Raw genomic sequence first — 14,834 nt, forward strand, 5'->3', positions numbered from 1 at the left:
TTGCTTGGCCATCTACCATATTTCTCTACGCTTTATTTTATGCAATTTTGGAGACAGAGAGAATTGTTAGGGTTCTTTGAGATTTTCTACTCTAAGGTGTTTTCAATCTTTTTTTTAATAATATTTTCTATGATTTCAATTATGAATATGCGTAACTAATTTCTATTGCTAGGGCGAAGCCTTTAGCCTTAGCATGAATATGTTTTTATTTAATTGCTTATGATTGATGACATGCATACTTTGAATTGTTAATTATCGGGATAAAAAATATCTAATTTTCTTAATGCCTGATCATCATTAAGATCTTTAGAAAAGTAATTGATGCAATTTTGGTCGGAAGGTTTTCTGAAATTGACTCTGGCTTCTTGTGATTAATAATTGTAATTTCACTTAGGATGAACACCACGTCTTAAGGGTTGCATGGTTTTTTAAAGAATTTTCATAAAGCATAATGAGTCTTTCATGTTCAGATTTGATCCGAACGTCCGGACGGGTTGCATGTTAGATATACGTTCTATGTTGGAGGTTCCAAGTAGAATATGAATTAGGAAAATCTAACTTTCAAAGTAGCATGTGTAGATCATAAGTAATTGATAAAAGTTCATAGGATTGCTAGGTGATGGTGAAACCCTAGTGTTTTCTTAATTTGATTCTTCCAAAACTGTTTTCTTTTTCCCCCGGTTCTAATATTGCAGATTGTTTATTTTAATTAATTAATTTCGTTTTTATTTTAAGTAGGTTATAAAATCAATCACCTCAATTTCTACTTTACAGTAATTAATTGAAATTTGGTTTGTTTCGAATTATTTAATAATCCCTATGGAGAATGACCTTGCAAGATCCGTTTATACTACAACAACCTTGTGATTCTTGCAAGTATTATAGGAGTTTTTATCACATTCACATGAGTAGTAAAATCCCTATCAAGAAAATGGCGTCGTTGCCGAGGATTATTTAAAATAATTCCTACTAATCAGATTTTCAATTAATTATTGTTGTTTATACATATAAAAAAATAAAAATTTTATTTAACTTTCGTTTTTATTTTATTTTTATTTTTACAGATTACAACAGTACAGTAGTGCAGATTATTTATTTTAATTAATTAATTTCGTTTTTATTTTAAGTAGGTTATAAAATCAATCACCTCAATTTCTAGTTTACAGTAATTAATTGAAATTTGGTTTGTTTCGAATTATTTAATAATCCCTGTGGAGAATGACCTTGCAATATCCGTTTATATTACAACAACCTTGTGATTCTTGCAAGTATTATAGGAGTTTTTATCACATTCACATGAGTAGTAAAATCCTTATCACCTGCCTCCCCCTTAGTGTAGATAATATTGTTTGTTTAAAAAAAATCATTTGACAACTAATTTAATCACATTATTATCCGCGAGCGAAAGACTTTTTTTATAACTGGCATTGCACGCCTTTTAAGATGTTTTGAACATGTTTAAAAATAGAGAAAATAATATTTAATAAACAACTGATTGAATCACATTATTGCTAGCTCATTATAAGGCTAAGCCCACCCTTCATAGTGTACATAATATCGTTTGTTTAAAAAAAATCATTTGACAATTAATTTAATCACATTATTATTTAAGGAAAACTAATGAAAGACCTTTTGTATAATCGGTATTACACGCATCTTAAGATGTTTTGAACGTGTTTAAAAATAGAGAAATTGAATCACATTATTGCTAGCATTTTGTGAGGCACTAATTTTTTTTTAGAAAAAAAAAAGCACAAAAAAAAAATGTTAAAATAACGAAAATGCTCCTGCCTTATTTGATGCATTATTTTGGGATGCCTTTGAATTTTTTTTGTCTTGAGGGTATTTTTATCTAAATTTTTTCGTTGAAGCCTGGTGACACCAAAGTACTATTCACTTTTTCATTCTCTAAAAAAAAGCACAAATTTTTTTTATTATTAAAAAAATACTGTTAAAATGACGAAAATGCCACTGCCTTATTTGAGGCATTATTTTGGGATGCCTTTGAAGTTTTTGTCTTGGGGGCATTGTTGTCCAAATATTTTTGTTGAAGCTTGGTGACACCAAATCACTATTCACTTTTTCATTGGCTTTATATATTATAGATTACATACATGATAAGTAAATTAGGCATATAATTTTCTCATTGGTAAATTCTTCTGAATTTTATTTACAACAAGGCATATAACTTTCATTCAAGACTTTCTCAAACACTTTATGAGCGCACAATATAGAATTACACCAAAATACAACGTAAATAACACAATTGAGTCATTCCAAAGAATATGGTATACTTACGAGGGAAATTCTGGTCGTATATGATCCAACAATTTGAAATAGATTACTTCTACCAATTTTTTATCATTGTTCAACGGTATATAATGTACCCCTGAAGATGATGAGATTAAATACTATAGAATACGTACAAATTTTCATAAAAGAAATATGAAAAAAAAAAAACGTATCGGAATCACCTGTTTAAATGTTCATATTATTATCAGATTCATTGAAGATGCAATATACGGCATGTTGTTCCAAATTATCTCTATTGCAGTTGAATGATGTGATTCAACACAAAAAAAAAAGTTGGATTTTTCTGATTTTGAATCTCTCTCCCGAAGCGTGGGTAGCTATTGAAATTAGTGATAGAACCTAGAATCAATATCGTAACATCTAGATTAGAAACGTCTAAAAAGATGTCCAGAGATAAGGATAGTTTTCTGGAACGGCTGATAAGTCTGGATTTGAAACGTTTGGGGTGAAAGATGATTTTCTGGAAACAACTGATAAGCATAAGTTTCATAGGCATAATACTATTATATTAGTAGGTCAATAGTTTTCCAATGTGGCTACACATTTTTAAATTTGGACTTTTATTGGATGTTTATAGATACATGAGTTTTGTTTAAGGATCGTGAATTGTAAGGGCTAAAATCTAATGGACCCTTACAATTATTACAAGCAGTTTATGCATTATTCCTCCTTTCTCCTTCATGTATGTAATGTCGTTTCTCTTTCTCCTCACCATCTCCATTTTTCTCTCTCCGAACAGGCCTTTAGTTTTCAGGACATATACCTAAACTGTTGCTAGATATTTGTTTGCTTACCAATTTAGATGGAGGCAATTTGCAAGTGAGACTACTTTATTATACTTTCCCTCAAGGTTACTTTTTTGGTCATCAGGATTCATTTAGGTTAGCAATTACAGCTTCCCCTTTAGCATATGCCCTTCAAGCAGTTATAATGGCATTGGTTACATGTATATTAAATATCAGACTCCCTTTTCTGTTACAACTCAAGGTAGTTTTGATAGATTCTAGCGTCCGATGATCTCTCTCTCTCCCTCCCTCACATATGCACACGCTTATTTTGAACACACTAGCAATGTGTGATATCATTGCATCTTATTAATATGTTTGTTCAAGAATAATGATGTTTTGTTATTCACTAAGATCACCATTTCATTCATTATTCTTTTATACATTTTATCAAACAGTTGGAGAACATATATGAAGCCAACTGTAATCTTCAAAAGGGCAGCTCCTAAGGTATCCATGGACATTCACTAAAGTTCGGAAGGTCAGCATCCAAGGTATCCATAAATGCTCACCAAAATTCAGGGGGTGACCCCCTGTCTCTCAATGCATCTGTCACTGCTTAGTGGAAGAGATCTGGAGAGGCTCTCTTCTCAAATTTTCTCATTTCGTTTTCCATATTTACCCCTTTATTCAGCCTCATGTATGTGGCACATGACTCATTTTAACAGAATTGATGAAAAAGACCATTGCTACATGTTTGGAAGAATTAAGGGACCAAATGATCATAGATTTTAGTTAAAAGACTATTACTCAATTTTTTTTTTTTGAAGCAAACTATATACTAAAGAAGAGGGGGTGAACTCAACCTCACAATGAGTTACCAATAATGTATTTGCCGATAAAAAGACTATTACTCAAATTAAATGCTCCAAATTAGTAGAGGGACTATTACTCAAATAAAACGATTAATCTACACTGTATTTGCCATTGGATGAATCCAACGGCTATAATAAAATAGATGCCCCAGATTAGGCCCCACACACATTGGAATTTCGCGCCACTTTTGTCCTCCGGGGATTTTCTCACTTTTTCCTTGCCTGATTTCTCCAAGTGACGGCAGTGAAGACTGAAGAAGAAGATGCTGTGGGTAGACAAGTACCGACCCAAAACCCTAGACCAGGCAATTATCCACCAAGATATCGCCCAAAACGTCAAGAAACTCGTACGGATCTACCCTCTCTCGCCGATTTCAATTCCCAATTTCTACGATTTCAAAACCCTAACTTCTTCTTGTGCTGGTTGCAGAGCAGGATTGCCCCCATTTGCTCTTTTATGGCCCTTCCGGCTCTGGCAAGAAAACCCTCATCATCGCCCTCCTCCGTCAGGTTTTCGGTCCCAGCGCCGATAAGGTCCCAATTTTCTCATACATTTTCCCGTTTATTTGTTTTGACCTTTTGGGATTCAAATTATTGATCTTTTTCTTTTGGGTCTTCTGTCCACCTTTATATAGTTTGTTTTGGTATAAAACGAATTTACAGAACTAAAACGAAGAGAAATAGATGAAAAAAATGCTTAGCTCTTAAACATGCAAGGATGGATTCCTCCTTACAAGTCAATCACATTCCGAAAAGTTTGCATCTTTTTTATCTTTTTATGGTTCCAGTAATGAGCAATTCGTCCTTATAAGCCAACACATACAAATTAAGGTTCGCTTGTAAGGATTGGAATGACTCCTTACCTCTGAGGAGTCAATAGTTGTTCAAGTACCCCACTTAAATCTATCTCCACAATTAAACGAGCATTTTATGGAAGAAGTGTGATGTTTTCTTCTATTTGAAATTTTGGCATTTGAGAAATTTTGTGTTTGTGGTTGGCATGGAAAGTTGATGTAAGCTTCACCTTCTTTTGATTGATGGGATTGATCATTGTTGCAACTTCTGTAAAAATTGTTGCTTATTTGTCATTTAGGTGAAAAGCTGTGTTAAATTCCGGTTCATTGATGATTACTAGCCATCTTTTATCCCATACATCGAACATGCTAAAGTGTTATGTTTATGAGTCATTTCATATCCGAATAATTAATTATGAATTCAAATTCAAATTCAATTTTCTCCTCTTTATGATTCATTTCTCATTTCCTTGTTCAGAATGCATTGATTGGGTTTTCTTACCTCTATTTGTTAGCTTCTTGAAACAAAATTAGGTGCTTACTTTTATTTTTAGAGAAAAGCCTCCATAGAATTGGAGCTTTAGGATATATTTTAGATCTCTTACATGATATGGCAGAAGGACACTGACATCTCCAACCTTTGTGAGCATAGTACGTTAACCAATTTATATATCTTTTAATGCTCACCTTATTTCCAGACATTTTGGGCCTATACAATGTATTTGTAACGTTATTTATGTTTATGAAAGATTATTTTCCTTTGAATATCTCCTTGTTCAACCTAAAACTATTGTTCAATGCGTTTTGAGCTCCTTATAACCGGTATTTGATTAAATCTTCCACTAATCATTAGATTTTTCTTGCTTTCAATTTTAACTAGAAGTTTTTTGTTATGATTTATTTATAGGCTGGGAGCAGAACCATTGATATAGAGCTGACTACAATGTCAAGCACAAACCATATTGAATTGAACCCCAGTGATGCAGGCTTTCAGGACAGATATATTGTTCAAGAGATAATTAAAGAAATGGCTAAAAATAGGCCCCTTGACACAAAAGGGAAAAAAGGATATAAAAGTAAGTTGAACTAAGTTTACCATCCTATTATTTATGAATAAAACTTATCCAGTGTATACGTTTGGAAGTATTTCTTTTGTACATTCACTTAAACAGTATGCAGTATTTCTTTTGAATAAATTGCTTCATCTTATGGTTTTGTATTTTGTTTTCTCATCCTTTTCACAGTTCTGTTCAATAGGCATTGTATCTTTCTCTCTGGTCCCCATTCTAAAAACCTAAGAAAACGAAGAAAATGCAGTTGGATGATCAACAAATTTGGTGTTTCAGTCTTTAAGATTTGTGTGCTGATATGTCCTCTTTGCAATGCCAGTCTTAGTGCTGAATGAAGTTGACAAGCTTTCAAGAGAAGCGCAGCATTCTCTTCGAAGAACTATGGAGAAATATAGTGCTTATTGCCGGCTAATACTATGCTGTAACAGTTCTTCAAAGGTTACTGAAGCAATCCGGTCTCGGTGTCTAAATGTGCGAATAAATGCGCCAACAGAAGACCAGGTTAAATTTGCTAGCATACAACTTGTAGAATTTGATATCATAAAGTATGTTTTGACTTCCATTGTCAATTTAGGTCTCATTTGATGGTTTCATGTGAAACTTTTTATGCCAGATTGTTAAGGTATTGGAGTTCATTGGAAAGAAGGAAGCGCTGCAACTTCCTTCTGGATTAACTGCTCGTATAGCTGAAAAATCAAATAGGAGCTTAAGGAGAGCTATATTGTCATTAGAAACTTGTCGTGTCCAACAGTTGAGTGCCAGAGTTCTAATTGGTCATCAGTTGTGTGAAGCAGTTATTTTCTTTCTATGCGCCTATGCACCTTGCAGGCATAGCACAGGTTCTGATGGCTATGGTCTTCTGTACTTTTCATGTGGTTGTAGGTATCCCTTTACAAGTAACCAATCAATGCCCCCAATGGACTGGGAGGAATATGTTTCTGAAATCGCCTCTGATATAATGAAGGAGCAGAGCCCAAAAAGGTTTGGCTCCTACAATATTGACATATATTGCAGCATTTTATCTGTAGTTTGAAATTGTTCTAGTTCAATGGTCAAATTGAACTCAAGAAAACACTGTAAAATGTGGAAAGCCATTGGCTGGCCTATTTGTCTAGCAGAGGCTGCCCCCATTAATTGTTAATTTTCATTCATCATTTTTCTTTCACAACATATCCAATTGAACTTATGTAGATGCTTCATTAATTGGGTAGCTTCAGATAGCCAATTTCTCTCTTTTTTCGTATTTTTTGTTTATTATTTGTCTAAAGGAAGAAGGGAAAAAGAAAGCCACTGTGGATTGGCTACATCTCTCTAAGTTTATTTCTTTAATTAAAAATAAATAAAATCATTGGCAGCTCAAATATGAGCTTCTTATGCAAGATCCATAGTAGGTCCATCATCATGTAGTATTTTCCAAATTAAGTATTGGACCTTAGAACCCTCTTTGCACACCATTTTAAGAGCATGGCACCTTTCATGTTCCTCATTCTAATTCTTGGGTCTCTCACTGTGGATGCCCACAGATTTACGGTATGCATGTCACTTATTTACTTTGCTTGTAATGGGATTTTTATGATAATCATTTTTGGCATCTTCTAGTAGTTGGACTTTGGTTTATGAATGAAGATCATGGTGTAAATTCAGTGAATTCTTGTCAGAGTTACTTTATTATTCTTTGTTGCTTGCGGATGCTATACTTTGCCATTAACCTTTTTCTTGTATCTTACTGTACCACCTTGGATGCACTATTCTTGGAATACTCTTTTGATCAACAAAATAACTTCTTCTTTATCACATGCCTTACCTTTTGTGATATCTTGATGCATGTATGTATCATCCATCTTCCCCTCCTTTACAATATTTCATGGATGGTTAATCTGCCATTAGATGATTGTCAGTCTCAATTGGCTTTTGTGGTTTCTCTTTCTGGACTTGAAGCAGAATAGATTCCACATAGTCAGATGTGACAAATTTTGATGCATCCTGAATTTTCTTGTGCTTTTGGATTAATCTTGTAAAACATAATTCAGCCATCCAGTTTTGTATCTAACCTCCCATGATATTTTTCAAATTTTTCGCTCTTTCAGCTAGATGATATGAAAGTGTTGGATATTTTGAATCTAAGGTCATGATTATTAAAAAAGGCTTTATTTTCCCACCAAGGGAGATTTTGTAATTCCGTGAAAATGGAGACCAGCAGGCCCTTGTTTTCTGTAATGCGATTATCTAATATGAAAGGATTTGACAAATTTCTTTTTTGTTATGTTGTTAGAAGATCCTGTATTTAATTCATTATGGGATGTCTGAAGTTTTTCCTTATATTTTTGTAGCTATATTCACGATGAATAAAGTAGGGTTGGTGATTCCTGGCTTCTCATTTCAGATCTTCTACTATTTCCTAAAATTTTCTGATAAAAAAATTATTCTGCTTGCATAAGGCTTTATCAGGTGCGGCAGAAGCTGTATGAGCTACTTCTAAATTGTATTCCTCCAGAGATCATCTTGAAGGTACAAATATTTTCCTTTATTATTGTTTCTATAATTTGTTGCCCTACCTTATTTGTTTTTGGGGTTTTTTTTTTCCGATTGTTTTAGGGTTTATTAAGTGTGGCAAAAATTTTATGAGCTACTTCTTAGTTTAGTCCCACAGAATAATCTTCAAGTGTTCCTTTATTTTTGTTTCTACAGTTTTTGCTCAAATTAACTTGAAAGTTATATTTTCTGTTTTCTCAGAGGCTGCTTTATGAGTTATTGAAGAAATTGGATGCAGAACTGAAGCATGAGGTCTGCCATTGGGCTGCATATTATGTAAGTATAATCATTTTCCATACCCTTGGTTCCGACTTGAGTTCCTTTTGCACAATGTGGTTAGATCAAGTTGTATGTATTTTGACCATCTCTGCTTATTATGAGCTTGCATCTGTTGTGCTGCAAATAAACATTAGCATACCACGACCACAAAAATTATGCTTAGCATGCTGACGCCATCACATTGGTCCTCAAGTTAATAAAGTTTTACACGTTTGGTATTTCATATCATCCTAATAGTCATTTTCCTTCATTTTTTTAAATCTTTCCCACCCGCTTTACATATTATGGTAAATGATAAAATCCCGAGAAGACAATGCAGTTAGGATATCCATGATCCATGGTTGATTTGGTGGATTCTTCTGGTCGTCATCTGATGTTATTGCATGGTATTGGGAGCTAGGTTGTGGTTGGTTATACATATATCAGTGTATTAAAGAGTGTTTTCGTAGCGCGAGAAATTTCCGGGTTTGTCGCGAGGCGTTCAAAATTTTCTACAACATGTAGTTGATTTGTGGAGTTCCCAAATAGCATACGCTATTTGATCAAAGTGTACGCAATTGCAATTATAATTTGGCTGTATTGTTAGAAAGGCGTACATTATCATGGATTTGGGCATTTGGGCTTAGGCCTTCCACAGTAGTTTGAATGAATGGGATACCTATATACAGGAATCAGGCAACCTAAGTTTAATACCGTCTAGTGTAACACAGCTGCTACACTAGTGTGAGAGAGTTCAATATATTAATATTACACTCACGAGTTCAATATATCGGTACACACTTGGTTTCCGGCCCAAATATATTGGTATCATACTCACTTTTGCCTGCCTACTGTGGAAGGCCTTAGTGAGACCAATAAAAAGGAATTATCAGGTTTATTTTTTATTAACACAATGTATTATTTGTATCGTAATATTTTATATTCCGCAAGGCGTAGTGTAAGCCTTAATGTGTTGACGCATAAGCTTTTCAGAGAATATCTTTGCATCTTATTGTCCTCTGGGTTTACACTTTTGTAATCTCGTAGAGTTATCTTTACGTTGCATTTCTTTTTTGTTTACAGGAACACAGGATGCGTCTTGGGCAGAAAGCAATATTTCACCTGGAAGGTACTTCTATCTCTCTGGATGCAGCATGAGAGTATGATAAGTGAAAACGAGGATGCTCTGGATTTATGGGTTAAAGTGTTTTTGAAATATACCTTCACATAGCGAAAACAACACCTCATTGCATATAAGGTTTCATCTATTTTATGTGTGCATGGTAAATATATTAGATTAGGCAGCACTGAGTAATGTTGGATGCTGGCTTTTTATAGCGTGTGCGATATTGTTTTTGTATTCGTGTTTTTTGATTTTTTGTTTTGAAAAGAAAAAGGATTGAAATGGACGAAATGATTATAAACCTAGAACTGAAAACCATTTACAATCAATACAAGCAGTTTATGTATTATTCTTCCTTTCTTCTTTCATACATGTCATGTCCTTTCTCTTTCTACTCACCATCTCCATTTTTCTCTCTACGAACAGGCTTTTAGTTTTCAGTACATATACCTAAACTGTTGCTAGATATTTATTTGCTTACCAATTTAGATAGAGGCATTTTGCAAGTGAGACTACTTTATTATACTTTCCCCGCAAGATTACTTTTTTGGTCATCAGGATTCATTTAGGTAAGTAATTACAGCTTCCCCTTTAGCATATGCCCTTCAAGCAGTTATAATGGCATTGGTTACATGTATATTAAATATCAGACTCCCTTTTCCGTTACAGCGGTCAGAATCAAGGTAGTTTTGATAGATTCTAGCGTCCGATGATCTCTCTCTCCCTCCCTCACACACGCACACTTACATACATTTCTCTATGCCTGTGGGGGCTTGTACTCTTGAATGACACATTAGACAAAATGAAGTTGCCTATTGAGTTGGCATTGCCTCTAATGAAGTTCCTTTCAATCTTATTTTGCCAGCATTCGTGGCGAAGTTCATGAGCATCTATAAGGCTTTCCTCATTGAAGCGTTTGGCTGAACTCCGCACTAGCATGGTTTCCCGTCGACCTGAAATGTATTTTTTTCAACTTGATGGCAATGAATTGTACTCAGAGTTCGGTGTTTATCGTGTCAGTTGATGTTATGAACGACGTGCATTGTCAGCATCGTGTAATATGGTTTCATTTTTTTCCTGTTTTTTCTCACTTAGTTTGTAGAATGTTAGCATTAGACAACCTCTGGCATCCTCCTACTCAGAAAACTTTTAGCTTTGTTTATGCTGCATTTTCCCGAAAGATTGTATTTGTATTAGAGAAAACATTATTTTCCTAATTAGGTTTTATTTAAATTGTTTGTTATTATATCTCTGTTAGTAGTATTGTTTGGTCTATTGTTCTTAAAGCAACATGTTAACAGCAATAATTAGCATGTTGGGATAGTCTCGAACATGTTTATTATATTAAGAGAAGAAAGTCTAAGCACTCGTTTGGTATCTAAAATTGGATTAGCACGGTTAACTTAATATATTCACGATATGTTGTCCGAGAACTTGACTTGAGTGTGATCACACGCAACGTGACGTATGAGGATACGGGGAGTTGTGTCGTATCAGATAGTATCACGACACGGTTGTTTAAAGGAAGAAAAATGCAGACGAGACAGTTGGCGCGTTGACGTGAGGCAACTGCCCGTTTGGCATTAGCGGCGGTTGCACGGGCGTGATTTAAGGGTCTGGCTGGCCAGATCTGATTTAAAGGCAGTTGCTAACTTGCTATCCCACTTGAAAGAGAAACAGCAGCTCATCAACAGCTGGACTAAAACTGCACTTTGTGAGTCTCTCTTATGGAGCATCTTAATTATTTTTAATATATATACACATTTTATTTATATATATTTTTTATAAAAGACCATTCGAGTCGGAAATCGATCCTCTCGGGTTTCCTTCCTCCTAATCCATCAAATCAGGGAATCCGTGATGTTGAAAATTGATCCAACGGTTACAAATATGGCCCATTTTAAAAGGTATAATAACTTTAACTGTTGGATCAATTTTCAACGGTACGGATTCCCTGATTTGGTGGATTAGGAGGAAGAGATCTGAAGATGATCCATTTCCATTCGAGTCTGAGTGGCGCCTTTTTTTTATAATTTTTTTTATAAATAAATGACCAGTTGGTGGTGAAGTCAAGGCACTTAGCCTTTTTGGAGGCCAAGAAGACTCACTGAGTTTTTTGGTTTTTCTCTAGCCACCATCGTGTGATTCACTAACGCCACAAATTGAAGCTGAAACGAGCTGTGTGAGGTACGGACTTAGGCCTGGTAATTAGACTTTTTAATATACAATAGAGTATCTGATCACATGTTGCACAAAATGTGAGCACAAACAAACTGCTGCCCGACATGTTTTAGTACTATACACGCATAAACTAGTTATCCAGTCCAGCCATGCGGTGACCTAGGGATGGCAAAAAGTCTCCGTCGGCTCCCCACCATGTGGAGGGAGAAGCAGGAAGCCACATCGGGATCGGGTTGGGTTTGGTATTGTGATGCGGTTCTCAAATCCGCCCCAAAAATTCTATTAGTAAAGTGATAATTACTTGTATAAAAAAGTAGGGAGCTAACCACTTGGGTTCATTTCACAAATTAACTTAAACACTAATTTTTTATTTTTAATAATAACCTAAAAAAATGATTGGTTGACAGATTATGGAGCAGAAACATACGAGTTGTTAACGTATCGTGACGCTCCACCACTACGAATTTCAGTGTAGCACTGGAACTCATATAGATGAAATAATAAATAATAAAATGATAGGAAACTCATTATCTTTGAGATCTAACTTAATACTTTTTATTTACTGAGTAGACGTAGAAATTATAATAAAAGGAAATGATAAGATCATATTCATTTCTTTTCTTTTGAATTAAGAAAGAGCAAATGGACTTAACTTCACAATAAATTAATAATAAAATGGCTTAAATTTGTCATTAACGATAATCAAACATAAAATATCTTATTTACAAATGAAAATAAATATAACTAAATCGTAATAAAATAAAATAAATAAATGTCTCCGTAGTGGATCGAATCTCACACCAAACACCGTCAGAAAGCTGCCACAACTTTGATTTATTCGACTACGCAACGACTTTGCTTCAAAGAAACGAAAAGATGTAACCAATGTCTCCACTCTTAAATTCCGCCACGCGTCATCAAACCTACACGCCACGCGGGGAGAGTAAATCCAACGGTCATTTTTTCCTTGCCGGCCCCGAACCTTTGCCGCGTTCCAGTCCCCAACGTAGTCCTTTTTTTTCTTTCTCCCAACTCTTTAACCAATAGATCCGTTATCAACGTTCACTTTTTTAAATCAACGGTCATATTTTAAATAAAAAACCTAAAAAAGGTAAGCGAAATCGGTTCCCCACCCACTCCAAGTCACAAACGACAATTATAACAACGCGTTTTTGAAAACTGTAAATTAATAGGTACACTAATGAATCATTATTAATAATTAAAATTAATTAATAATAATAATAATTTGATTTTTTTTCAAAATACGCGTAAAAGTGGCACACTATATTTAGAGGCCAATGTGCGCACCCAACCCTAAAATTGTCTCCAAAGTTTTCTCAACAAACAGGAAGAAATAGTGGTCAAGGCAGAAGCAACAACCACCCTACAAAAAGAGGTGTTACCCTAAACTCCTCCCAGATGCCAACCATTTTCCCAAGGATTTTCCTTATTTACAATCTTCTTAATACATTCCTCCTCTCTTTGGTCCCCAAGCATCTCAGGCATCTCCTCCCCTCCTCCTGGTTCCCCCACCACACCACTCTTCTTGACACCAAAACACCGTCACCCCAACCCCCACCTCCGTCGTCGTTGTCTTTGCCCTTGCCCTTGCCTTCTGGCGGTGCTTGTCACGTCAGAATGGACCCCAATGAGCTCAAACGCGTGTTCCAGATGTTTGATCGCAATGGGGATGGGCGGATCACCAAGCAGGAGCTCAACGACTCCTTGGAGAACCTGGGAATCTACATCCCGGACAAGGAGCTCTTCAACATGATCGAAAAGATTGACGTGAACGGTGATGGGTGCGTGGACATTGACGAGTTCGGGGAGTTGTACCAGTCTATCATGGACGAGCGCGACGAGGAGGAGGACATGAAGGAGGCATTCAACGTGTTTGATCAAAACGGAGACGGGTTCATAACCGTCGATGAGTTGAGGTCGGTTTTGTCGTCCCTCGGGCTTAAGCAAGGGAGGACTATAGAGGACTGCAAGAGGATGATCATGAAGGTGGATGTGGACGGAGATGGGAGGGTCAACTTCAAGGAGTTCAGGCAAATGATGAAGGGAGGAGGGTTTAGTGCGTTGAGTTAACAAAAATGTGTCTTAAACCCTAATTGGATGTGTAGATATTTTTCAAAAAGTACACAAAAAAATGAGTGGCGATTGTGATCACATGTTGTAGGATACATGGTACGTACAAATCGTCGAGGGTGTACGTGGCTCAACGGCATTGGCGGCCGCTGTGAGGGACGACGGCACGTTGGGGCTCCGGTGAGGGCTTTGGGAAGTATGTTGTTGATGGTGTGTTTAGGAACGAGGGAGGTAATGTCAGTGGGACAAATCTTGGGAGAGGGGGAATAGGAGGGCATAGATTAGAAGTTGGGGAATTTTATTCTTTGTGGGATTTTTATTTATTAAAACCAATTGATTGTTATTTTCCCGACTTGTTATTTGCTTGAGAATTTTCATATTGTATTTGTTATTTGGTTATTGAAATTTCTGTATATTGTTGTCATGAATTTTTACCACATTGGATTGGACTCTGCATAGAATTCGAGCCCTTCGGTTCTCTGACTTTTAACACATTGGATCGGACATGCGTTGATACACCTTTTGATTCGTTGAAACTGCGAACGTATTGTTGATCAATAATTTATCTGAAAGTGTAGTTAACCGCATTGCAAAAATTACCAAGATAATGATGTAAACGTGTAATGTGTAGATTCAGATAGGAAAGACTTGTTGCAAAGCCATATGCAAATGTGTAGTTTCTTCCCAAAGTGTACAATATTATTTATGAATTTACGGAAGTGCTGACATTGATTTCTTAGATAAAGTTGTTAGGGAGATCATGTTTTTAAACTACTTTAGATGTTCCGTGTGTTTTTCGAGGCTAAAATGCCGAGACGACTGCTCGAAGTGGATGTGCACCGCACTGTCGAGCACCATCGCGATGGAGGATG

General features: G+C 35.6%; 2 protein-coding genes across 2 annotated transcripts; both read left to right on the forward strand.

Annotated features, from left to right (window-relative positions):
* The first annotated feature begins 4,092 nt into the window (after nt 1–4,092).
* On the forward strand, nt 4,093–10,938 carry LOC126619301 (replication factor C subunit 3-like). Its single transcript, XM_050287634.1, has 11 exons — nt 4,093–4,256; nt 4,333–4,466; nt 4,913–4,926; nt 5,615–5,783; nt 6,097–6,278; nt 6,391–6,527; nt 6,660–6,758; nt 8,216–8,285; nt 8,511–8,585; nt 9,651–9,696; nt 10,556–10,938. The coding sequence occupies exons 1-11, from the start codon at nt 4,177–4,179 to the stop codon at nt 10,612–10,614; spliced, it is 1,065 nt and encodes a 354-aa protein (XP_050143591.1). The 5' UTR covers nt 4,093–4,176; the 3' UTR covers nt 10,615–10,938.
* Nucleotides 10,939–13,174: 2,236 nt separating this feature from the next.
* LOC126619298 (calmodulin-like protein 3) lies at nt 13,175–14,423 on the forward strand. The gene has a single exon (XM_050287630.1). It carries the CDS (start codon nt 13,291–13,293, stop codon nt 13,960–13,962), a length of 672 nt encoding a protein of 223 aa, XP_050143587.1. The 5' UTR covers nt 13,175–13,290; the 3' UTR covers nt 13,963–14,423.
* The last annotated feature ends 411 nt before the right edge of the window (nt 14,424–14,834 follow it).

This window comes from Malus sylvestris, chromosome 4 (assembly GCF_916048215.2).
Source record: "Malus sylvestris chromosome 4, drMalSylv7.2, whole genome shotgun sequence".
Lineage (NCBI taxonomy): Eukaryota > Viridiplantae > Streptophyta > Magnoliopsida > Rosales > Rosaceae > Malus > Malus sylvestris.

Excerpts from the sequence above, each read along its gene's own strand:
- LOC126619301 (XM_050287634.1), top strand. The coding sequence starts at position 4,177 with ATGCTGTGGGTAGACAAGTACCGACCCAAAACCCTAGACCAGGCAATT. Across the intron at positions 4,257-4,332 it reads ATCGCCCAAAACGTCAAGAA|GCTGGTTGCAGAGCAGGATT; the intron begins ACTCGTACGGAT and ends ACTTCTTCTTGT. Across the intron at positions 6,528-6,659 it reads GAAACTTGTCGTGTCCAACA|GTATCCCTTTACAAGTAACC; the intron begins GTTGAGTGCCAG and ends ATGTGGTTGTAG.
- LOC126619298 (XM_050287630.1), top strand. The coding sequence starts at position 13,291 with ATGCCAACCATTTTCCCAAGGATTTTCCTTATTTACAATCTTCTTAAT.